Here is a 26,287-nt window from a genome sequence, read left to right as displayed (position 1 = left end):
CTCAGGAGGCTGAGAACATAGACTTCTGACCAGCTGCAAGCCTCCTGCCTTGTGGTCAGACTGACTGCTTATTAGGAGAATCAAATGGGTTAATACACACAAAGTACATGTACATGCAAAGAGTATATCGTATCTTAATATAAATCAGGAATCAAGTCCATTCACCAAACTTCAAATTGATGTTTACTGTTTTTGTGACAATGTAAAGAACCGATAGTGGGTAAATTAGACACCATTAGCATATTATTATTTAATGTGTTTATCACTGGACTTTTTGCCTTCTTTAATCTGGTTAATTTTTTTTTTAAGGTTTTTTTGCCTGACTGTGTCAGGTCTTAGTTGTGGCACGTGGGCTCTTCATTGCAGCACGTGGGCTTCTCTCTAGTTGTGGTGCGCAGGCTCCAGAGTGTGTGGGCTCTGTAGTTTGCCGCACGCAGGCTCTCTAGTTGAGGCACATAGGCTCAGTAGTTGAGGCGCGCAGGCTTAGTTGCCCTGAGGCATGTGGGATCTTAGTTCCCTGACCAGGGATCAAACCTGCGTCCCCTGCATTGGAAGGCGGATTCTTAGCCACTGGACCACCAGAGATGTCCCTGGTTAATATATTTAGATTAGTTTTTGTTTATCTGAAGGCTCTGTTTATAGTATTTTATGACACTGTTGCAAAGGTCAACTATATCAATAAAAAACAAGTTCGAAAAGTAGAAAAAAAAAAAAGAAGTAGGTCTGGCACCTAGCAAGAGCTATATAACTGTTATCTATTATTATTGTTACTAGTATTATTGACCAAGATTTCTAACAACTCATTAGAGAAGCACACCAAGGAGAGTAAGGCTTGGCCCAGACTGAAAATTCGCACATCACCTATGAAAGATCAAAGTGCAGAAAACTGAGGAGCCTCTGTAACCAGTTGGTCCAACCAGGGCCATGATTAGGGTGAGGCAAGCGAGGCACTTTCCTTGGCGCAAAATTTAAGGGGAGAGGGCACCAAGGAAACTCAGGACTCGGGATACATGATATTCGAATGCAATAGTTTACTAAATCCAAATCAATGCCCCAAACCCACAATGCACAAAATTTCGAAATGACAAATAAAGACAGGAGGGGTATTGCTGGTTTCTTCCGCCTCAGGTTTCATGTGGTTCGTTCGTAAAGACACGGGTGCTGCCCCGGTAGCCTCGACCCAGACCCACGCCGCGACCAGCTCTCCGTCCAGGGCAAAGCGATTCCGACCGCCAAACGGACGGCGTTGTGCCGGGACTGGCGGTGATGGCGGCGGCCTTCGTGCAGCGGAGCCCCGAATGCGGGAACTGGGCCGCGCGAGGCCTGCCCAGAGCTCCCAGGCTGCCCCGGGGCTGTTCCCAGGGTTCCCCGCGGCTGCGCCCCTGGAGCCCCCGGAGGCCATTGCCGCTTCCCGGAAGCGCGCGGCGCTCGCCCGCCCGGGCGCGCCGCCATGGGCTTCCCGTGGTATGGCTTCGCCTGGACTGCTCATGTCTTCACCAGTGCCCTGGACGTCCTGGTGATAGTTTCGTACGGTGTTGGTCCTGGGCATCGCGCTGTGGGTACGTGGGGCCCGGGGGCTGGGGGGGTAGGCCTGGACACCAGATGGGTTCGATCCTCACCTGCCTGTCACCTGATCCCCACCTCACATCCCTCTCGTTCCCGCCCCTGCACAGCCCTCAGCCGGGACCTCTCCACCCTCCCTGCGCCACCTGCTCCCTACCGAGAGTAAGGGCACGTCCAAGCCCATCTTCCCTCCCCACCCCACAAATAAACAGGTCAGGCTGCCAGGTGCCCACCGCCTGGAACCCAAGCCGTGTGTAATATGGGGTCGTTGTTCTGATCGATCGTCGTGATGGTGGTGGCAATAGTGACAACTACCCATCCTTCGGCGCTAAAGTGCCTGGTCTGTGCTGAGTGCTTTAAGTGTGTCACATTTTCACAACCAGGCTGTGGATTACAGATGAGGAAACAGGTTCAAAGAGGTCAAGTAACCACAAGGGAATGATGGAGTGCAGATTCGAACCTAGAGCTGCCTGATCTGACGCATGAGCGTAACCACTGCCCAGCAAACAAGACCTCAAAGGTCACATGTAATTTAGGGCCCTAAGTGTTCACTTCGAATTTGAATTGGGCGCTTATATATTCTACTCTAGTATAAGGTTCTCTTAGTAGGGTGGCGACTGGGTCTCCTTTACTACCATCTGCCCGCTAGCACTTAACCTGTAGGCACTCACAAAGGTGTCTCGTAACTATACTCCCCAGGGCCAGGCAGTGAAAAGCCCGAGGGCAGGTAGAAAGGCTTTGGCCTGTGTCATGGTATCGCCCCTCGGCTAAGCTGTTAACCGTCAGAAGCCTCTCCTCGGCCTGCTTCGTAAGCAAGAGTATCTGGTGACAGCGCACCATTCGCTAGCTAGTGGGAGAGTTCATTGCGGGCTGCCCCCACCCAGCTGAGGCTTTCATGCCCATGTGACCTTTACTTCGGGGCGCTTCACCAGGTCACAATAAGGATCTTACTGTGCAGAATCTGGTCCTTCAAAGCAAGATCACTGGACAGCCTTTTGAGTGCTTACCATGCTGTGAGTGGGCAGATAGAGTAATGGAACTATGGTCTCCATCCTCTTAAGAGAATTTCGTATCTCTCCCAACTGAAAAGAAGTCGGAGGTATTGATATTTATCCAGATCATTCAAACAAACGATTTTTTTCAAATTGGTCTCAGTTATGAGAAACATCCTTCTAGGTGGCCCAGGCCGGGCTCTGAGTAGTGGGCACTTTGGGATCCTTCCCCCAGCTGCTCTCACTGAATTAGGAAGCCCCCACCCAACCTTCTTCCGGATCTAGTTGGGGCCTAGGTGTGGCCAAGGTCTGAGGACCCGTAAGCCATCCGGCCGCTTCCAAAGGAAACCTACTGTTCCTTCTGTTCTTCTAGGAGCCATAAAACATGTGCTGTTATCCAGAATGCTTTGATCTTTTTCCTTCTTTGTATTGTTATTTTTCCTTTTGTCCTTTTTAAAACTCATATATTGTTTTTAATCACATGCTCACTGTAAGAAGTGAGGAGATGCATAACTGTCTAGAGGAGTTATGGTTCCTCCCTCAGCCATTCCCATCCCTCTGAGGTACCCAGGGCCTGTGTGTCCCTCCTCCCTTCTCAGTGCTTACACAGACACATAGGTAAAGGTTTTGCGTTTTTGTCTTTACAAAAAATGTGATCGTATGATACACATTACCCTGCAGTTTGTTACTACATGATGTGGAGTCCTTCAGGTCTATAGATAGAGATCTAGCTCATGGTTTTTTGTTTTAAATAAATAAATTTATTTATTTATTTGTTTATTTTTGGCTGCATTGGGTCCTCATTGCTGCACCCGGGCTTTTCTCTAGTTGTGGCGAGCAGGGGCTACTCTTTGTTGCAGTGCACGGGCTTCTCATTTCAGTGGCTTCTCGTTGCAGAACACAGGCTCTAGGCATGTGGGCTTCAGTAGTTGTGGCACACAGGCTCAGTAGTTGTGGTTTGCGGGCTCTGGAGCTCAGGGTCAGTAGTTGTGGTGCACGGGCTTAGTTGCTCCGCAGCATGTGGAATCTTCCTGGACCGGGTCTCAAACCCATGTCCCCTGCATTGGCAGACGGATTCTTAACCACTGCACCACCAGGGAAGTCCTAGCTCATGTTTTTATTAGATACACAATAGTCAAACACGTGTGTGATTCAGCTCTTCCCTACTCATGACACTTAGATTGCTGCCAGGTTGTTGTTTTTTAATAAGATTTTTTTAAAATATATTTATTTATTTGTTTGTTTATTTGTGGCTGCATTGGGTCTTTGTTGCTGCTGTTGTTTTTAATGTGTTGATGCTTTTAAGCTGTGTAGCATGGATTCCCGAAATTGGAATTTCTGGGTTGGAAGGGTGTGTTTACTTGAAATTTTAGCAGATATCACTAAATGGCAATCCCCAAAGCTTGTTGAGATTTACATTTCTCACAAGCAGCATATGAGCACATTCTTTCCCCAGGCCTTCACCAGCCTGGTTTGTTACTACTAATTTAATTTTTGTGGGGGTCCCAGGGTGATGAGTGAGTAGTGGTATGTTACTGCAGCTTTGATTTGCGCTTTCCAGACTCAGCCTCCTATGAGATTGACCATATTCTTGTGAGCCTGTTGTCCTTTGATCTTCCTCTTCTGTTGAATAGCCAGTTTATGTGCCCATTTATGAATTGAGTTGTTCGACTTTGCTTTTATCACCTTGTCTGTCATTTGAGTTGCCAATATGTTTTTCCTAAACTCTCATTTTCTAGAGCAGTTGTTCTCAACCTCAGCACTACTGACATTTGGGACCAGATAATTCCTTGTTGTGGGAGGTCTGTCCTGTGTATTATAGGATGCTTAGAAGTATCCCTAAGCCCTGCCCCTTCACAGCCAAAACTGTCTCCAGACATTGCCACATGTCCCTTGGAGGAGTGGGGCAAAAATCACCCCTGGTCGAGAACCGCTGCTCTAGACTCTGTTACTGTTGTCTCTCTGTCATCTGATTTGTTTTCACTTTGAAGAAGTCTACTGTCTCTCTTTTCCTTTGCATCTAGATTTCCTGGCTTGCTTAGGAAATTTTTACCCACTTCAACATTGTACAAATACTATTCTAAAATTTTTTCTAATATTTTATAGGTTTTAAAAAATATTTAGGGAATTCCCTTATAGTCCAGTGGTTAGGACTCCGTGCTTTCACTGCTGAGGGCCCGGGTTCAATCCCTGGTCAGGGAACTAAGATCCTGCAAGCTAAAAAGAAATTTAAATGTCCAGAATATCTGGGATTTCCTTTTGCATATAATGTGATAAAGGAGTCTAGCTTTATTTTCTTTTGGTTCTTAAGCAAACCACCCTTTTCTCACTGAACAGAATTGCCCACGTTTGCACAGATGGGACTCCTGAAATCCTTCATCAGCTTCTGACCGCTGAGCCCCCACAAGGAAATCTTGTTCTTTGTTGCTGGTGCCTTGGCTCCTGCAGGATGTTAAAGGGGAAAAAACCTTACGCTTTTGTTTGTTTGTTTCCTCTGTTATCAGTCTCAGCCCCAAGATCTTTGAGAAAGTGGTGGATGCACCTTCTGCCCCAGCAGCCTGGCTGCTGTGGTTGGTGGATTATTCCAGAAAGAGCAGGGAGGAAGGAGGAGGCAGGGACATGTACATAACCACCCTCTTCCCAGGACCTCCTCTCTTCCTGTCTGGTTCTTTCTTTAATGGGAAGACAGAGTGATTTTATTCATCTTAGAACATTTTGTAAATTCCTTTTAAAAGTTCTAATGCACCTCTCCCTACATACCGCTGATACCTTCCTTAAGAAAGGTCAGCTCTGAACATAATGGGCTCTTGATAAATATTTAGTGAATGGATGAAATGAGACTAACTTAATGTGTCTGATTTAGAGTTGTTCTTTGGTTTAAAGCTTTATGATGTGAAAGGACTCCATTATAAGGCAGATACCCCAGATGGTGGTAATAAGTTCACTTCTCCCACAGAAACACTTTTTTGTCAACCAGTGGTCATCCGTGGGTCCTGCTAGTCCTAGGCAATCCAGGAAATCCCCAGGAATATCTTTTGACAGTACTGGAGTCTGGGAATCAGAGCTGGGGACCTGAGGAGAGAGCCCTTGGGTGCGTTGGGAGGACATGATAGTCTTGGCAACGTGACTGCTCTCCCGGAAGAAGCTAGGCTGGTGTTCAGCTTTGCCATTCCCAGTCAATTGATACATTCGCTGAACCACTCATCTCCAAGACTCTGCTGGGAACCATGCACTGGTTAACTATTGGGGGAAAAAATAAAGCAGTATTATTTTCACACTAGTGTAGAGAAATGGACAGGCCCATGTGATCTCATAGCTGGGAGAGACCGTGGGCCCTCCTCTAACTCAGCAGGTAGAGACCTCTGTTCCTAAAAAGAATGAAGGGGAAATGGGATCTCTGCAAAGGACATTTACCCATAAGTGAAGGTCATCTGTTTGTGAGACCTGTGTCTTTGAAGCAGTTTGGTTTCTTGGATTCCCCCCAACACCACCCCTTTTTTTAAGGCTGTATTGTCAAGCAGTCGTGGGACAGTAGAAGACTTCTTCCTGGCTGGCTGAAATCTAGCATGGTGGCAGGTGAGTGTGCCTTGCATGTGCAGTCCAGTTTGGGGGCTGCGTGTGGATTCATTTATTCCTTTAATTTGGATGTCTTTTACCCCCAAATAATTTGAAGTTGCTAAATCAGGAAAGTCATTTCATTAGTACTTCCCTTAACTCTTCCATTCAGCTCAGTGTAGTTCAGTAACCATTACTAGGTGTCTGGTAGTACAAGGTATTGTTCTAGGTTCTGGGACACAGATAAAACATAGTGAGTCCTGCCCTCTGGAAGCACACAGTGTAGAGTGGGAGTCAGATGTGACTTCTTTTTTTTGGTTTTTTGGTTTTATTTATTTATTTATTTTTATTCAGCAGGTTCTTATTAGTTATTTATTTTATACATGTTGGTGTATAATATGTCAATCCCAATCTCCCAATTCATCCCACCACCACCACCCTTCCCCCGCTCTCCCTCCTTGGTGTCCATACGTTTGTTCTCTACATCTGTGTCTCTATTTCTGCCTTGCAAACCAGTTCATCTGTACCATTTTTCTAGATTCCACATATATGCGTTAATATACGATATTTGTTTTTCTCTTTCTGACTTACTTCACTCTGTATGACAGTCTCTAGGTCCATCCACGTCTCTACAAATGACCCTTTTTATGGCTGAGTTCCATTGTATATATGTACCACATCTTCTTTATCCAGTCATCTGTCGATGGGCATTTAGGTTGCTTCCATGACCTGGCTACTGTAAATAGTGCTGCAATGAACATTGGGGTGCATGTGTCTTTTTGAATTATGGTTTTCTCTGGGTATATGCCCAGTAGTGGGATTGCTGGGTCATATGGTAATTCTATTTTTAGTTTTTTTAAGGAACCTTCATACTGTTGTCCATAGTGGCTGTATCAATTTACATTCCCACCAACAATGCAAGAGGGTTTCCTTTTCTCCACACCCTCTCCAGAATTTGTTGTTCGTAGATTTTCTGATGATGCCCATTCTAACCAGTGTGAGGTGATATCTCATTGTAGTTTTGATTTGCACTTCTCTAATAATTAGTGATGTTAAGCAGCTTTTCATTTGCCTCTTGGCCATCTGTATGTCTTCTTTGGAGAAATGTCTATTTAGGTCTTCTGCCCATTTTTTGATTGGGTTGTTTTGTTTTAATATTGAGCTGCATGAGCTGTTTATATATTTTGGAGATTAATCTTTTGTTGATTCATTTGCAAATATTTTCTCCCATTCTGAGAGTTGTCTTTTTGTCTTGTTTATAGTTTCCTTTGCTGTGCGAAAGCTTTTAAGTTTCATTAGGTCCCATTAGTTTATTTTTGTTTTTATTTCCATTACTCTAGGAGGTGGGTCAAAAAAGATCTTGCTGTGATTTATGTCAAAGAGTGTTCTTCCTATGTTTTCCTCTGTTTTATAGTGTCCGGTCTTACTTTTAGGTCTTTAATCCATTTTGAGTTTATTTTTGTGCATGGTGTTAGTGTTCTAATTTCATTCTTTTACATGTAGCTGTCCAGTTTTCCCAGCACCACTTACTGAAGAGACTTTTCTTTTCTCCATTGTATATCCTTGCCTCCTTTGTCATAGATTAGTTGACCATAGGTGCATGGGTTTATCTCTGGGCTTTCTATACTGTTCCATTGATCTATATTTCTGGTTTTGTGCTGGTACCATATTGTCTTGATTACTGTAGCTTTGTAGTATAGTCTGAAGTCAGAGAGTCTGATTCCTCCAGCTCCATTTTTTCCCCTCAAGATTGCTTTGGCTATTCAGGGTCTTTTGTGTCTCCATACAAATTTTAAGATTTTTTTGTTCTAGTTTTGTAAAAAATGCCGTTGGTAATTTGATAGGGATTGCATTGAATCTGTAGACTGCTTTGGGTAGTATAGTCATTTTCACAGTATTGATTCTTCCAATCTACAAACATGGTATATCTCTCCATCTGCTTGTGTCATCTTTCATTTCTTTCGTCAGTGACTTATAGTTTTCTGAGTACAGGTCTTTTACCTCCTTAGGTAGGTTTATTCCTAGGTATTTTATTCTTTTTGTTGCAATGGTGAATGGGATTGTTTCCTTAATTTCTCTTTCTGAGCTTTCATCGTTTGTGTATAGGAATGCAAGAGATTTCTGTGCATTAATTCTGTGTCCTTCAACTTTACCAGATTCATCGATTAGCTCTAGTAGTTTTCTAGTGGCATCTTTAGGATTTTCTATGTATAGTATCATGTCATCAGCAAACAGTGACAGTTTTATTTCTTCTTTTCCAATTTGGATTCCTTTTCTTTCTTTTTCTTCTCTGATTGCCATGGCTAGGACTTCCAAAACCATGTTGAATAATAGTGGTGAGAGTGGACATCCTTGTCCTGTTCCTGATCTTAGAGGAAATGCTTTCAGTTTTTCACCATTGAGAATGATGTTTGCTATGGGTTTGTCGTATATGGCCTTTATTATGTTGAGGTAGGTTCCCTCTGTACCCACATTTTGGAGAGGTTTTATCATAAATCAGTGTTGAATTTTGTCAAAAGTTTTTTCTGCATCTATTGAGAATGATCATATGGTTTTTATTCTTCAATTTGTTAATATGGTGTATCACATTGATTGATTTGCATATATTGAAGAATCCTTGCATCCCTGAGATAAATCCTACTTGATCATGGTGTATGATCCTTTTAATGTGTTGTTGGATTCTGTTTGCTAGTATTTTGTTGAGGATTTTTGCATCTATATTCATCAGTGATATTGGTCTGTAATTTTCTTTTTCTTTGTAGTATCTCTGTCTGGTTTTGGTATCAGGGTGATGGTGGCCTTGTAGAATGAGTTTGGGAGTGTTCCTTCCTCTGCAATTTTTTGGAAGAGTTTGAGAAGGATGGGTGTTAGCTCTTCTCTAAATGTTTGATAGAATTCACCTGTGAAGGCATCTGGTCCTGGACTTTCATTTGTTGGAAGATTTTTAATCACAGTTTCAATTTTATTTCTTGTCATGGGTCTGTTCATATTTTCTATTTCATCCTGGTTCAGTATTGGAAGGTTATACCTTTCTAAGAATTTGTCCATTTCTTCCAGGTTGTCCATTTTATTGGCATAGAGTTGCTTGTCATAGTCTCTTATGATGCTTTGTATTTCTGCAATGTCCATTGTAACTTCTCCTTTTTCATTTCTAATTTTATTGATTTGAGTCCTCTTCCTCTTTTTCTTGATGAGTCCCGCTAAAGGTTTATCAATTTTGTTTATCTTCTCAAAGAACCAGCTTGTAGTTTTATTGATCTTTGCTGTTGTTTTCTTTGTTTCTATTTCATTTATTTCTACTCTGATCTTTATGATTTCTTTCCTTCTGCTATCTTTGGGTTTTGTTTGTTCTTCTTTCTCTAGTTCCTTTAGGTGTAAGGTTAGATTGTTTATTTGAGATTTTCCTTGTTTCTTGAGGTAGGATTGTATTGATATAAACTTCCCTCTTAGAACTGCTTTTGCTGCATTCCATAGGTTTTGGATTGTCGTGTTTTCGTTGTCATTTGTCTCTAGGTATTTTTTGATTTCCTCTTTGATTTCTTCAGTGATCTCTTGCTTATTCAGTAACGTATTGTTAAGCCTCCATGTGTTTGTGGTTTTTATGTTTTTTTCCCTGTAATTGATTTCTAATCTCATAGCGTTGTGGTCAGAAAAGATGCTTGATATGACTTCAGTTTTCTTAAGTTTACTGAGGCTTGATTTGTGACCCAAGATGTGATCTATCCTGGAGAATGTTCCATGTGCACTTGAGAAGAAAGTGTAATCTGCTGTTTGGGGATGGAATGTCCTATAAATATCAATTAAATCTATCTGGTCTATTGTGTCATTTAAAGCTTGTGTTTCCTTATTAATCTTCTGTCTGGATAATCTGTCCATTGGTGTAAGTGAGGTGTTAAAGTCCCCCACTATTATTGTGTTACTGTCAATTTCCTCTTTGATAGCTGTTAGCATTTGCATTTGCCTTATGTATTGAGGTGCTCCTATGTTGGGAGCATATATATTTATAATTGTTATATCATCTTCTTGGATTGATCCCTTGATCATTATGTAATTTCCTTCCTTGTCTCTTGTAACATTCTTTATTTTAAAGTCTATTTTATCTGATATGAGTATTGCTACTCCAGCTTTCTTTTGATTTCCATTTGCATGGCATATCTTTTTCCATCCCCTCACTTATAGTCTGTATGTGTCCCTAGGTCTGAAGTGGGTCTCTTGTAGACAGCATATATATGGGTCTTGTTTTTGTATCCATTCAGCAAGCCTGTGTCTTTTGGTTGGAACATTTAATCCATTCACATTTAAGGTAATTATCAATATATATGTTCCTACTGCCATTTTCTTAATTGTTTGGGGTTTGTTTTTGTAGGTCCTTTTCTTCTCTTTTGTTTCCCACTTAGAGAAGCTCTTTTAGCATTTGTTGTAGAGCTGGTTTGGTGGTGCTGAATTCTCTTAGCTTTTGCTTGTCTGTAAAGCTTTTGATTTCTCCGTCAAATCTGAACGAGATCCTTGCCAGATAGAGTTATCTTGGTTGTAGGTTCTTCCCTTTCATCACTTTAAATATATCGTGCCACTCCCTTCTGACTTGTAGAGTTTCTGCTGAGAAATCAGCTGTTAACCTTATGGGAGTTCCCTTGTATGTAATTTGTTGTTTTTCCCTTGTTGCTTTTAATAATTTTTCTTTGTCTTTAATTCTTGACAATTTGATTACTATGTGTCTTGGTGTGTTTCTCCTTGGGTTTATCCTGCCTGGGACTGTCTGCACTTCCTGGACTTGGGTGGCTATTTCCTTTCCTATGTTAGGGACGTTTTTGACTATAATCTCTTCAAATATTTTCTCAGATCCTTTCTCTCTCTATTCTCCTTCTGGGACCCCTCTAATGCAAATGTTATTGCATTTAATGTTGTCCCAGAGGTCTCTTAAGCTGTCTTCATTTCTTTTCATTCTTTTTTCTTTATTATGTTTTGCAGTAGTGAATTCCACCATTCTGTCTTCCAGGTCCCTTATCCATTCTTCTGCCTCAGTTATTCTGCTATTGATTCCTTCTAGTGTATTTTTCATTTCATTTATTATATTGTTCATCTCTGTTTGTTTGTTCTTTCATTCTTCTAGTTGTTTGTTCTTTAATTCTTCTAGGTCTTTGAATTGTTTTTTTAATTTAAAAAAATTTTATTTATTTATTTATGGCTACGTTGGGTCTTCGTTGCTGCACATGGGCTTTCTCTAGTTGCAGCAAACGGAGGCTACTCTTCATCGCAGTGCTCGGGCTTCTCATCATGGTGGCTTCTCTTGTTGCAGAGCATGCGCTCTAGGCACGCGGGCTTCAGTAGTTGTGGCTCGTGGGCTCTAGAGCACAGGCTCAGTAGTTGTGGCACACAGGGTTAGTTGTTCCGCGGCACGTGGGATCTTCCCAGACCAGGGACTGAACCTGTTTCCCCTGCATTGGCAGGCAGATTCTTATCCACTGCGCCACCAGGGAAGCCCTCTTCTAGGTCTTTGTTAAACATTTCTTGCATCTTCTCGATCTTTGCCTCCATTATTTTTCCGAGGTCCTGGATCATCTTTACTATCATTATTCTGAATTATTTTTCTGGAAGGTTGCCTATCTCCACTTCACTTAATTGTTTTTCTGGGGTTTTATCTTGTTCCTTCGTCTGGTACATCATCCCCTGCCATTTCATTTTGTCTATCTTTCTGTGAATGTGTTTTTTGTTCCACAGGCTACAAGATTTTAGTTCATCTTGCTTCTGCTGTCTGCCCTCTGGTGGATGAGGTTATCTAAGAGGCTTGTGCAAGCTTCCTGATGGGAGGGACTGGTGGTGGATAGAGCTGGGTGTTGCTCTGGTGGGCAGAGCTCAGTAAAACTTTAATCTGCTTGTCTGCTGATGGGTGGGGCTGGGTTCCCTCCCTGGTGGTTGTTTGGCCTGTGGCAGCCCAGCACTGGAGGCTACAGGCTCTTTGGTGGGGCTAATGGTGGACTCCAAGAGGGCTCATGCCAAGGAGTACTTCCCAGAACTTATGCTGCCAGTGTCCTTGTCTCCAGGGTAAGCCACAGCCTGCCCCTGCCTCTGCAGGAGACCCTCCAACACTAGCAGGTAGGTCTGGTTCAGTCTCCTGTGGGGTCACGGCTCCTTCCCCCTGGGTCTTGATGTGCACACTACTCTGTGTGTGTCCTCCAAGAGTGGAGTCTCTGTTTCCCTCAGTCCTGTCAAAGTTCTGCAATCAAATCCTGCTAGACTTCAAAGTCTGATTCTCTGGGAATTCCTCTTCCCGTTGCCAGACCCCTAGGTTGGGAAGCCTGACGTGGGGCTCAGAACCTTCACTCCAGTGGGCGGGCTTCTGTGGTATAATTGTTCTCTAGTTTGTGAGTCACCCACCCAGCGGTTATGGGATTTGATTTTATCATGATTGCACCCCTCCTACCACCTCATTGCAGCTTCTCCTTTGTCTTTGGATATGGGATATCTTCTTTGGTGAGTTCTCGTGTCTTCCTGTCAATGATTGTTCAGCAGTTAGTTGTGATTCCAGTGCTCTTGCAAGAGGGAGTGAGCACACGTCCTTCTACTCCTCCATCTTGAACCAATCCTGGATGTGACTTCTTTTTACGCTATTAGAATTATTGCTTAGTGAACAAACTGTATTATGGTATTGATAAAGAAAATGGAAATAAAAGTAATTTTGCCACTTCAACTTTCTTTCTTTTATACTTTTATTCAGTCAGCAGATATCCGATGGCTATGAATTGCTCTTGTCTGGGCCCTCCATGTGGCTTATTCATGTGGTCGGTGCTCAGGCCTCCTCTTACCTAGCTTGGCGGTGGTGAAACTGAAATTCAGTCGTCCCTCCCACCCCACATTGCCGCCTGGCTCTCCTCCATTCCTGCTGCTTCACCAGCCACTCGTTCGAGGTCCCCCTGGCTGGTTCTTTCCCATCTCCCTGGCTGCTGAATGCTGGACCTCCCCAGGGCCAGACCCTGGTGTCTCCTTTCCAGTTACACTCACACGCCTGGCGACATGGCATTAAAGACAACTTGCTAGAATGGTAGCAAGTCCCAGCTCTCTCCCTCAACTCCAGTCTTGTGCATCCCGCTGCCTGTTTGACACCTGACTAGAAAGGTCTGTCAGGTCTTGCACATGGAACATGCATTCTGCACATCTTCTACTCCTGCCGTCTTCCCTGTCCCTGAACGGCAACTCCATCCTTCTAGTTGCTCAGGTTGACACCCGTGGAGTAGTGTTAGACTCTATTCTCTCTCACCCCAACTTCCAATCCATCAGGAAGTCCTGGGACTCGATTTAAAAAACAGATTTGAAATCCGACCCCTTCGCATCAGTGCCTCCAGGCCCATGCTGCCGACACCCTCACCTGGATTGATTGTAGTAACCTCTTCTCTCGGCGCCCTCCTTCCACTTGTGCTCCTCCACGTCCAACCTCAACAAAGCAGCTGAAGGGTCAGACCATGTCACCTGACTGCTTAAAACCCTCTGGGGGCTCTCATGTCACCCAGAATGAAAGCCCAGCCTATGTTAGGCCACAGATGATCTGCACCTCCTTACCTCTGTGACCTTGAACAATTTAGCCGTGCTTCTGCCTCAGGGCCATTGCCCCTGCTGCTCCCTCTGCCTGGAGGCTCTCTGCTCTCACAGGTACCCTTGGCTTGCCCCTCACACCTCCTCAGAGAAAGTTGGCCCTGCCCACTGTACTGCACAGCACTTCCTGCCTGCCTTCTTTCTTTTTTTTTTTTCAATTGGGGTATAGTTGTTTTACAATGTTGTGTTAGTATCTACTGTACAGCGAGGTGAAGTAGAGTTCCCTGTGCTATACAGCAGGTTCTCATTAGTTATCTATTTTATACATATTAGTGTATATTTGTCAATCCCAATCTCCCAGTTCATCCCACCACCCCTTTCCCCCCTTGGCGCCCGTACATTTGTTCTCTACATCTGTGTCTCTATTTCTGCCTTGCAAACCGGTTCATCTGTACCATTTTTCCGGATTCCACATTTATGCGTTAATATATGATATTTGTTTTTCTCTTTCTGACTTCACTCTGTATGACAGTCTCTAGGTCCATCCACGTCTCTACAAATGGCCCAATTTTGTTTCTTTTTATGGCTGAGTAACATTCCATTATATATATGTACCACATCTTTTTTATCCATTCGTCTGTTGATGGAGATTTAGGTTGCTTCCGTGCCTGTCTGTTTTCTAACCTTTCTTCTTCTCTGTAGGACTTTACTATTTATCACTGTCTATTGTGCTATAAAATAATCCCCTAATTTATCTTGTTCATCCTCTTCTTCCTAAGAGAATGTTAGCTTCATGAGGGCAGGGATTTGTCTGTTTTACTCACTGATGTATTCCTAGTATGTACAACACTGACACATAGTTGGCAGTGGACATTTATTAATAGTTACTGAATTAATGAAGGTACATTTAATGTACTAATGTCTTCCTAGGTCTATATAAACATAGGTAGGTAGATAGAGATATTTTATATTTATACACAGTTGTATAGTGTTATATCATATGGACATTCCACCATTTTTGTAACATATTATTGGGCAATTTAGATTGTGTATAGTTTTTCATTATTATGATAAAGGTAGCAGACATTCCTAATAGTAAAAATAACTGCTTGAGTAATTATTATGTGCCTCTTCCAAGATTTTTTTTGCCTTATATTTGTTGGTGCTACAGTGTTTGGGTGCCTGTATGTTCTCAGTTATGTCTTACTAGTGCATTTTATGTTTCATGGTTTAAAAACAAAACAAAAAAACCTCTGTCATATTTAATGCTTTTGGTATTGAATCCTACTTTATCTTATGTTAATATCGTCAATGCTGTGTTTTTTGTTTGCTTTTATCTAAAAGGCTTTGTTATTTTTAGTCTCTCTTAATAATTTGGTTTTAAGTGTATCTTGTGTCAAATATAGCACAGGATTTGGATTTGGATTTGGAATGGAGTGGCTATCTCTACTCAATTAAAATTGGTTTAGGAGGGATTTTGTTCATTTTAAATGCCTCTGGGATTTTTTATTTTGAAAGTAACATATGCTGGTTGTAAAAAAAAAAAAAAAAAGTTACAATCCAAGTATGGAACTTGAGATTTTCTTACCATTCTATTTCTATAACCATGATTCCAGTCCCCAGAAGTATTTTTATATATATACTACCAGAATCACTCCCATCTATATATAAACATACATGTGCATAAGTGTAATATGCCCACACAAAATTTTAATGAGATTATATTATCAATATTGTTTACATTATTTTTTATCATTTCATAGAGTTCCTTTATCCTTTCTGTATGCTACATTGTATTTCATCATATTCATGTACCTTAGTATTTTAACCATTCTCTTATAATCAGTTAAATTGTTAATATTTTTAAATTACTTCAAACAGTGATGAAATTACACTCCTGCTAATATTTCTGCAGTTGCAAATAAGTCAGTGGAGCGTGTGGAGGGTGGCAACATAAGAATGCAGTAATACTTTTTTCCCTTCATCCCTTTTTACTTGGCTTCTAATTTATGGTTAGGGTTTGTATAGAAAAAATATGAATGGGAATTCTGCCCAGGGTATAATCCCTTTTGAGGAAATGTATTGATAAAATTCAGGTTGGGTTTATATTTGTGAGAATTAGTTTTTGAAGTTGGACTAAAAGTTCTGATCTGTAATTGTCTTTTGATTTTCAGATAGGTGCTTTTCTTTTTGCCTCGAATATTGGCACTGGGCACTTTATGGGCCTGGCTGGAACGGGGGTGTCTTCAGGGATTGCTGTTGGGGCCTTCGAGTGGAATGTAAGTAGTGCCTTCTGTAGCAGCTAACCTCCACCTTTATCATTGTCCAAATGAAACATAAAAACTTGCTTTCAACCCTGAGTAAATATTAAAGACTCCTTGAGAAGTCATGGAAGAAGGGAACCAAGTCTTTGATTTCTCAACAAGATTGTGCTAGTTTTCATTCTTCTTAGTAAAGTAATGAAGAGATAGAGAATGTTTACATTCCAAGGACCATAGGAATACAGTTAGGAGACTAGTCAGGTAGGGAAAAGATCATATTAACACTTAAATATATATGTACATAAACATATACATACATACATACACATATATGTGTGTGTGTACATAGACATACAGATATATATGTATATATGTGTGTGTATTTATCGGTATGTACACATTTGCAGTATGCAGTTGACCCTTGAAAAACATGTATTTAAACCATGCACGTCCGGTTACGCGCAGATTTTTTTCAATAAATATAGTACTTTTATTTTCATTTCACAGATCTTTAAATTGACTAAGTGTGGGGAAAAGTTTGTGTTCAATTAGAGATCACAATATGTGGAATCAAAAGAACTAGGGTTTGAGTCCTGATTCTATCCAGATTGTTTCAGTTTCCTGCCCTTGGATGAGTCATTTACCAATTCCTTTGTTTTTGAGACAGATTTAGCTTGACTACATGGGGGTCGGCACCCCTAACCCCCACATTGTTCACGGGTCAACTGTATACTGAGAATAGGCTCAACCGGGTTCTTTGAGATATTCAGCTGGTTACTACAAAACTCCTAACTGATCGCCTATGAATACCAGGTTTCAACTATAAAACTTATAAAATGGATTATTTATCTAATCTGTGGAATATATTTGTTATAGGACATAGAATTTGTTCACCTAAATTAATATAAGTGAATTTATGTGTCTTGGGTTAATTAACCTATCTCTATATAAATCACCTGGCCCTTTTTTTTTTTTTTTTTTTTTTTTTTGATAAATCAGAAAGGTCCCTACTTTCTGGGTCTCATCTTTTCCTCTGGTAGACTACAGAAATAAACAATACTTCTAACAAAGTTAATTCCAGACCTGATAAGGCGCCCTGGTCTGTACCACCATTTAGTTCTCAAAATTCATTCACATCTCCCTCATATATTCAACTTACCCCTTCTTTGTAAAGAAAGCCAGAGACAAATGCATTACTTAATTTCAATAGCTTCTGTAAATTTTGGTGTAGTTTCTCTACTATTTCTCTGAATGGTTTCTGATTTTTTTTTTTTACTATCTTTTTTGTTTAATTATAAGCCACCTTCGTTTCTATCTGGAAGTAGGCAAACAATAAATTTTAATAAATATCTTGAAAATTGGCTCAGTTAACCCCCCCCAAATTAAGAATGCACCCCTTTATAGGCAAAGATCAAGTGCCTATAAGTTAAGTTTGTTGTACTGGAAGGCTTACGCTTGGGCTGTTATTTGCAAGGTCCCCAGTAAGTATGACATTTATTGGGCTCAAAACAGTAACTGAGCTTGCATCTCATTTAAGAGCTTAGCCTAGGTGGGACCCTGATTTAATTGCTCTTCTTTTCTTGGTTTCAGGCTCCATTTATGCTCTGTGTTTTTGGTTGGGTATTTTCTCCCATTTACATTAAGGCTGGGGTGAGTATCCATTAGCACTTACTCTTTTCTTTACAATATTTTTTCTTACAAATACTGCATATGTACATAAAAACATCCTAGAGGGGGCTTCCCTAGTGGCACAGTGATTAAGAATCCGCCTGCCAATGCAGGGGACATGGGTCCGAGCTCTGGTCCTGGAGGATTCCACATGCCGCAGAGCAACTGAGCCCATGCGCCACAACTGCTGAGCTTGTGCTATTGAGCCGGCGTGCTGCGGCTGCTGAAGCCCGCGTGCCTAGAGCCTGTGCTCCGCAACAGGAGGGGCCGCCACAATCAGAAGCCTGCGCACCGCAGCGGAGAGTGGCCCCCCGCTCGCCACAGCTAGAGAAAGCCCGCGCGCAACAACCAAGACCCAATGCAGCCAAAAATAAATTAATTAATTAAATTTAATTAAATTTTAAAAAAAACATCCTAGAGGACAGGTTAAACTTCTCAGTGTTCTGATCCTTGTACTGATTTCCCTAAATCTTAAGAAATGTCTGAAATAACGTCATTCTGACTGGTAAACAGAAGCCAGTAACTGCCTACTGTTTCACTCTGGACCTTACTCAAGAGTTCACTTCTTAAGGCTTTTATAGAAAACATTTTAAAACTTTGTTAAAAAATAAGACCTAAATTAAGAGAACAATTCTGTTAATGACTGGAAGACAACAGCCTAAAAATATTAGTTCTCCCTAAATCCAGAAGAAGATGTTTGAGGAACTTGACAAGCTGACTCTAAAATGTATGTAGGAGATAAGGGGACAAAGATGTCAGTGCCTGGCTGAGAGAGAACAAAGAAGAAACTGTCCAGGCCTAGCATCCACAGGGGTACGTGGCATGATGTCACCAACATGGCAGAATAAGAGTGTTCTGTCAAAGAACTCCAGTTTAGACTGTCACCCACAGGCGAGAGGGCCTTTGTGGAAGTACAGGAGTCATGCTGTTGGAAAAACAATACCCACGACTGGATGCATTGAAGAGGGTGAGAGGGACAGGTTCACTTTACCCATGTCACCACTCCCCCGAGGTGGCACAGCTCAGTGCCAAGAGAGACCTTCTTAGCCTGAGATTTGTCCCATGGGGAAGAGCGACAGCATGTAAGTGCCCAGCTACTCTAGCTGCACAGACTGCTGCCAAAAAGACCTACTTCTTTCTCACTCCATCTAGAATATTCAGGAGTGCTGTATGACCGGGGGTGGGGAGTGGCTGGGAGAGCAGCACTCAGGGCTCTCAGATGGCATCAAAGGAACACAAATCCTACTAACCCCCTTGCAAACTCTATCAGGAAGCCTGCCAGTAAGCCGGTGGGGGCTCTTCACTTGCAGATCTCCCCAGCTGGCCCTCAGACACCCCAACATTCTTCATGCCTCACCCACATATGCCTGCACCTTATGGCCAGCTCCCTTAGCTTACCTCCAATTGTGGCAGTGTTGATTCCTGGCATAAAGCTAGTGAGCACACGTAGGAAGCCAGCCTGACCCTGTGGGATTGGGAAAGCACACAGACGAACATTCAGCACCACCCTCAGTAAGGCAAGCAAACTGGAGGCTGTCAGCACTCAGCCTGGCTTTGTAGGATCAAGGAAGACATGTGAAGCAGGTGTATCCAAGGAAAGGTCTGAGAAAGCCTCAGAATCCCTAGCAGGACTGATGGAACGTATTTCTCTCCAAAAACCAGTCAGTAAAAACTGGAGGCGGTGACTGCTTCCTCAAATGCAGAAACAGCAACACAAGACTTCAAGGAACTTGAAAAATCGAGGAAACATGACACCACCAAAGGAACACAATAATTTTCCAGTAACCAACTCCAAAGATTTGCCTGATAAAAAGTTCAAGACAGTTGTTTGAAGGAAGCTCAGTGAGCTACAAGGAAACACAGGACAGCTCAGCGAAATAAGGAAAACAATATGTGAAAGAAATGAGAGGTTTAACAGAGAGATAGGAATCCTAACCATACAAATTCTGGAGCTGAATATTACAATGAATGAAATGGAAAATGCAACTGGGACATCAACAGCAGGCTTGGCAAAGCAGAAGAAAGATTCTGTGAACTCAATGATAGGTCATTTGAAATTACGCAGTCAGAGGAGAACAAAGGAAAAAGAGTGAAGAAAGCCTATGTGAGCTATGGGACACCATTAAAAGAAACAATCTACACATTACTGGCATCCCAGAAGGAGAAGAGAGGGAGAAGCAGGCAGAAAGCTTATTTAAAATGGAGAACTTCCCAAATCTGAGGAGAGATTTGGATATCCAAGATGACAAAGCTCATCGGTTCCCCCCCAAGTTTTAACCCCAAACTATCTTCTCCAAGACACATTATAATAAAACTGTCTGAAATCAAAGACAGAGACGAAATTTTAAAAGCAGGAAAAGACAAAAAATTCCTCACATACAAGGGAACCCCCATAAGGCTATCTGGATTTCTCAGCAGAAGGCTTGCAGGACAGGAGACAGTGAGATGATGTATTCAAAGTGGTAAAAGAAAAAGACTGCCAACCAAGAATACTTTATCTGGCAGAGTTGGTCTTCAGAAATGAAAGAGAAAAAAAGACTTTCTCAGACAAACCAAAGCTGGGGAAGTTCATCACCACTAGAGCTGCCTTTTAAGAAATGTTGGAAGGAGTCTTCAAGCTGAAATGAAAGGATGCTAATTAGTAACATGAAAACATAGTAAGTAGATAGTCAAAATCAGACTACTCAAATACAGTAAGATGGTGGTACATTAACCACTTAACTCTAAAGGTTAAAGGACAAAAGTATTTTTTAAAAACCATAGCTACAATTATTTGTTAACAGATACATAATATAAAAAGAGGTAAATTGTGATATCAAAAACATTAAATGTCAGGCAGGAAGTAAAAGGGTAGAGTTTTCATATGCATTCAAAGTTATCACCTTGAAATAGACTCTTATATCTATGGAAGCCTCATGGTAACCACAAAGCAAAAAGCTATGCTAGATACACAAAAGAGAAAGGAGAGAACCAAAGCTTACTACTATGGAAAATCATTAATTCACAAAGGAAGATAGTAAGAGGGGAAGAAAGTAACAGGGAAACTACAAAACAGTTAGAAAACAACTACCAAGATGTCATTAGTAAGTCCTTACCTAGCAATAATTACTTTACATGTAAATGAATTGAATACTCCAATCAAAAGGCACAGAGTGGATGAATGGATTAAAACTTAGCATGGTGGGACTTCCCTGGTGGTCCACTGGTTAACACTTTGCCTTCCAATGCAGGGGGTGAAGGTTCGATCCCTGGTCGGGGAGCTAAGATCCCACATGCCTCATGGCCTGAAAACCAAAACATGAAACAGAAGCAATATTGTAACAAATTCAGTAAAATGGTCCACATCAAAAAAATCTTTAAAAAAAGAATTAGCATGGTGACTATCATTAACAATACTGTATTATACACTTAAAAGTTGCTAAGAGAGTAAGTCTTAAATGTTCTCACCACAAAAAAGTGGCAGTTATGTGGGGTGATGGAGATAGTAACTTAAACTTACTGTGCTAATCATTTTGCAATATATACATGTATCAGATCACATCACATACCTTAAACTTTTATGATGTATGTCATAGCTCAATAAATCTGGAAAAAAGTAAATAAAGTGTATGTAGAAGAGCAAAAGCATAAGAATAGCAAAGATATTCCTATCAAAGAAAAATAAGAAGAACTTATCTTACCAAATAGCATGACTTACTATAAAGCTGTAGTAATTAAGACAGTTTGGTATTGGCACAAGGATAAACACATTGACACAAGAGAGAGTGAAAAAGCCCAGATACACTCATATGTATGAACACCTGATTTATGACATAGACGGCATTGCAGATGACTGAGGAAAGGAGGATCAATTGGTTATCATACGAAAAAAATAAAATTAGATCCCTATTCTACACAAAAAGAATTTTGGATTGATTAAAGGCTTAAATAGGAAAGGCAAAAATTCGTCTAACTTTTATAAGAAAGTAAAAAATATCTTTATATCCTTGAGGTATGGAAGGATTTTAAAATAATATACAAAAATCCCAAATCTCTGGCTAACCACTAAAGTACACAGGCATACCTGAGACCCCAGGGAGCCCAGCCAAAAAAAGATCTGTCTTGCAAAGACAGGACTGTTCCTGGAGAGATTTGTGAGTTTGCTGTGCCAGTGACTGAGCACATTCCCCAGCCCGCACAGGGCAGGCAGTGGAAGACAGAAGTCTTGCTAGTTGGAGGTATCAAGGACATAATTGAGGGCTGGCAAAGCAACCCGAAACTTAGGAGGGGAGCTCCAAAAACAAGGGAGCCAAAGAGAGGGTTAGTCCCCAAATCTCAGTATAAATTCTGCCCAAACCCTTGACTGACTGCCAGGCTACTCAAGTGCAGGGAAAACCTTCAGAGGACCAGGCTAAGTCAGCAGCAGCTGGAAGCTGGAAAACCAAGTGGAGACCTCAGCTTCTGCACTGCAGGGTGGGGGTCAGGGTGGCATGGAAGATATGGTAGTCTGAGTCCAGACACATTCAGTCCCTACTCAAACAAGAGCACTAATCCTCGGAAGAACAAAACGGATTCTAGAGTGCTACATCATATTATCTATGATGGCCAGTCTTCAACCAAGAATTATTAGATATGCAAAGAAATGGGAAAATAAACATGACCCACACTCAGGGAGAAAAAAAGCAATAAGTAAGTGTTGACTCTGAGCAGGCCCAGATGTAGATTTAACAAAACAAAGACTTCAACTTGCTATTATAAATGTATTCCAAAATGTAAAGGAAAATGTGATATTAATGAGTGAACAAATAGGGCCTCTCAACAGAGAAACTGGAACTGTAGAAAAGAACCAAGTCGGGACTTCCCTGGTAGCGCAGTGGTTAAGAATATGCCTGACAGTGCAGGGGACATGGGTTCGATCCCTGGTCTAGGAAGATCCCACATACCGTGGAGCAACTAAGCCTGTGTGCCAGAACTACTGAGCCTGCACCACGACTACTGAAGCCTGTGCGCCTAGAGCCCATGCTCCGCAACAAGAGAAGACACCGCTATGAGAAGCCTGCACACCACAGTGAAGAGTACCCCCTGCTCATGGCAACTAGAGAAAGCCCGCACACAGCAATGAAGACCCAATGCAGCCAAAAATAAAAAAAATAAAAAATAAAAGTAAAAACCAAAAAAACAAGTCAAAATTCTCAAGTTGAAAAACATAGTAGCTGAAATGAAGACTTCACAAGAGGGGTTCAACAGCACAATTAAGATGGCAAAAGAGAGAATCAGTGAACTTGAAGATAAGAATTACTCAGGATAAAGAACAGAGGAGAAAAAACTGAAGAAAAAGGAACAAAACCTCAGAGACCTGCAATACAATATCAGTCGATCAGACATGTAATTGGAGTCCCAGAAAGAGAAGAGAAAGAGGCAGAAAAAAATTTTTGAAGAAATAATAACTGAAAATATATCCTTTGCTGGAAAATGTTAATTTACAGATTCAAAATGCTTGACAAACACTAAATAGAATAAACACAAAGAAAACTACACATAGGTTTACATCACAGTCAAACTGCTAAAAGCAAAGATAAAGAGAAGATTTTGAAATTGGTAAAAGAAACGCAACACATTACATGCAGGGAAACAATGATACAGTTAATAGACGACTTCTCATCAGATACAGTGGAGACCAGAAAACATCAGAATGACATAGTTGGATGCTGAATGGAAGAAAAAGCTGTCAACCGAGAATTCTATACCCAGCAAAAGTATTCTTTAAAAATGAAGATGAGGGGTTTCCCTGGTGGCGCAGTGCTTGAGAGTCCGCCTGCCGATGCAGGGGACACGGGTTCGTGTCCCGGTCCGGGAAGATCCCACATGCCGCGGAGCGGCTAGGCCCGTGAGCCATGGCCGCTGAGCCTGCGCGTCCGGAGCCTGTGCTCTGCAACAGAAGAGGCCACAACAGTGAGAGGCCCGTGTAGCGCAAAAAAAAAAAAAAAAAATGAAGATGAAATATGTATAAATAGGGCTTCCCTGGTGGCGCAGTGGTTAAGAATCTGCCTGCCAATGCAGGGGACATGGGTTCGAGTCCTGGTCCAGGAAGATCCCACATGCTGCAGAGCAACTAAGCCTGTGCGCCTAGAGCCCTGTGCTCCACAACGGGAAAGGCCGCCACAATGAGGGGCCTGCGCACCGCAACAAAGAGTGGCCCCCGCTCGCTGCAACTAGAGAGAGCCCACGCACAGTAACAAAGACCCAATGCAGCCAAAAATAAATTAAATAAATAAATTTAAAAAGAAAAGAAATATATATAAATATTGAATCATTATGTTGTACACCTGAAACCAATGTAAGGTGATACGTCACTTATACTTCAATTAAAAAAAGAACTTATTGCAAAAAAAATTTTTTTGAAGGTTATTGGGTAGGTAAAAATTTCTTAGGACACAAAAACCACAAACCATAAAGGAAGAAATTGATATATTGGACTTCAAAGTAAAATTTTAAACTTTAACTCTTAGAAGTATATTTTTAAGAAAGTGAAAAGTCAAGCTAGAGACTGGGAAGGAGTATTTGTAGAACATACTGACAGTAAAAGACTTATATCCTGAATATACATATTTTTTAAAACTCTTAAAGCTTAACAGCAAGAAGACATTTCACCAAAGAAAATATACAGATGGCAAATAATCACATGAAAAGATGTTCACTATCACTGACCGTTAGGAAAATGCTACTTAAAATCAGATCCCGTGCACACCCACTAGAATGGCTGAGATTAAAAGGACTGATGCTACCAAGAGCTGGAGAGGTTGTGGAGCCCCTGGGGCCCGTACCTTTCTGGAGGGAACGTTGGAAAACAGGTTGGCAGTTTCTTACCCAGTTACACCTTAGGATCTAGCCGTTCTGTTCCTGGGTGTGGCACTTCACCCCACCCCAGAGAAATGAAGACGCACGTCCACACACAGACTGATACAGGAAGTTTTAGTCCTAACAGACGAACCTAGAAATAATCTGAATTGGGACAGACAGCACGTGACGTGGTACTAGGTGGCACCGAGGAGCCGTCGAGTGACAGCACGGGTGAGAAGCAGGATGTGGTGCCAGGTGAAAGTAGCAGGACATAGAAGTGCACACACTCTTTTTTTTGGTGGGGGGGTGCATTTATTCTTTATTGATTATGGATACTTTCCTTACTAGCCATATGCATTAAAAGAAAATTGTGAACCAGTAAAATAAGCCAGACAGAGAAACAAATATTGCATGATATTAATTATATGTGGAATCTTAAAAAAAAATGTCGAACTCATAGAAACACACAACAGAATGGTGGTTGCCAGGGTTGGGTTGTGGAGGAAATAGGAAGGTCTGCTGGTCCCAAAGGGAAGTTCATGAGTGATTTGTGAGCAGGGACTCTGGTGGTTCTGTGACCATTCACACTGGTTTCCCCGGAGCTGTGTGACTCCATGGGTTTGAGCTCCAAGGAAGGCGAGTCTGGCGACAGCTGGTTTTCCAAGACTGACAGCTGGTTTTCCAAGACTGGGGTGGTGAGGGTCTTGGCCGCACGCCCTTGGGGGCTTAGCAGGGTGTTAGAAATGCCTTATATTTTGAACGTGGTAGTGATCACACAACTGTATACATTTTCCCAAACTCATCAAACTTTACACTTAAAATGGGATAATTTTACTGTGTGTAAACCATGGCTCATAAAACTTAAAAACATACACTTGTGGAGAGGACATTAAAATTGTGGAAGGCTTTGTCTGCCGTGCAGTCTAAAGCTTGCAGTTGTGAAGCCATAATCCCAGGAAAATCACCTCAGGTTGTGACGGATTTTGAGATAAAGTCTTTAAAAAGTAATTAAGTTAAAATGAGGTCGTTAGGGTGGGTCCTAATCCAGCATGACTTTATGAGATGAGTATATTGGACACAGACATGTACAGAGGGAAGGATGAGCAGACGCAGTGGGGAGATGGTCTCAGCCAGCCGAGGAGACAGGCCTGGCATGCATCCTTCCTCACGGCCCCGTGAGAACCAGCCCCGGACACCGCGAGCTGCCAGCCCCCAGAGCTACAGAGCAATGCGTTTCTGTTGTGTGAGCCACTCTGTCGTACTTTTTGACGGCAGCCCTGGCAAACTAATACGAGTAGTGAGTGTGAAACAGCTTAGAGCCTGACTGAGAAGTCAGCCGTGTGTGGCAGCATATGATTAAGAACCAAATGAAGAGGAAATGAATAAAAGCTCCAGGTGTTTAGGAGGGGGCGTGTGGTCCCTGCCAAGCCCCCAGCTAAGGCTGCAGGAAGCAGATGGGATTTGCATGTGTGAGGTGGGGGAACAAGAGCACAGGAGCATATTCGGGACTGGAGGTGGGATGGTATTCAGTTACCACTGGTTTATTCACTGCCGTGAGCCAGGCACTGTACTAGGAGCCAGGCATCTGATGAGCGAAGAGCACACTCCCTGCCACTGGGCACACACAGCGTGAGATGGTGGAGGTAGAAATGAGCAGGGCGGTCTGGGGCACCAGCTCACACACGAGAGGCATTGGCGCAGAGGACCAGGTGCGAGAGCTGTGGAGTCAAGTTGTGTCTCCCTTGAGCCCTTGGTATATTCGTAGTATGTGATAAAAACATTTGATTTTGCTCTATGATTATTTCATGAAAGTGATTTGTCATCGTTTGACATATTCAATTAGCTGCATTTACTTCTGCTTTCCAAAGGTTGAACAGGAAGCTAAATTCCAAGCTTCTTGAA

The 26,287-nt window shown here is 42.0% G+C and overlaps 1 protein-coding gene across 1 annotated transcript in view; it reads left to right on the top strand.

Moving 5' to 3' along the window:
- The first annotated feature begins 1,420 nt into the window (after nucleotides 1–1,420).
- LOC307196779 (sodium/glucose cotransporter 1-like) overlaps nucleotides 1,421–26,287 on the top strand; it is a 63,198-nt gene continuing 38,331 nt past the window's right edge. The window contains 4 exon segments of the mRNA XM_079942110.1: nucleotides 1,421–1,559; nucleotides 6,060–6,131; nucleotides 15,812–15,916; nucleotides 17,489–17,548. Of these exon segments, the coding sequence (XP_079798236.1) occupies nucleotides 15,857–15,916; nucleotides 17,489–17,548 (120 nt within the window). The 5' untranslated portion in view covers nucleotides 1,421–1,559; nucleotides 6,060–6,131; nucleotides 15,812–15,856.

The sequence above is a fragment of the Stenella coeruleoalba genome, assembly GCF_951394435.1.
Source record: "Stenella coeruleoalba genome assembly, chromosome: 14".
Lineage (NCBI taxonomy): Eukaryota > Metazoa > Chordata > Mammalia > Artiodactyla > Delphinidae > Stenella > Stenella coeruleoalba.
This window is presented reverse-complemented; position numbering and strand designations above follow the sequence as displayed.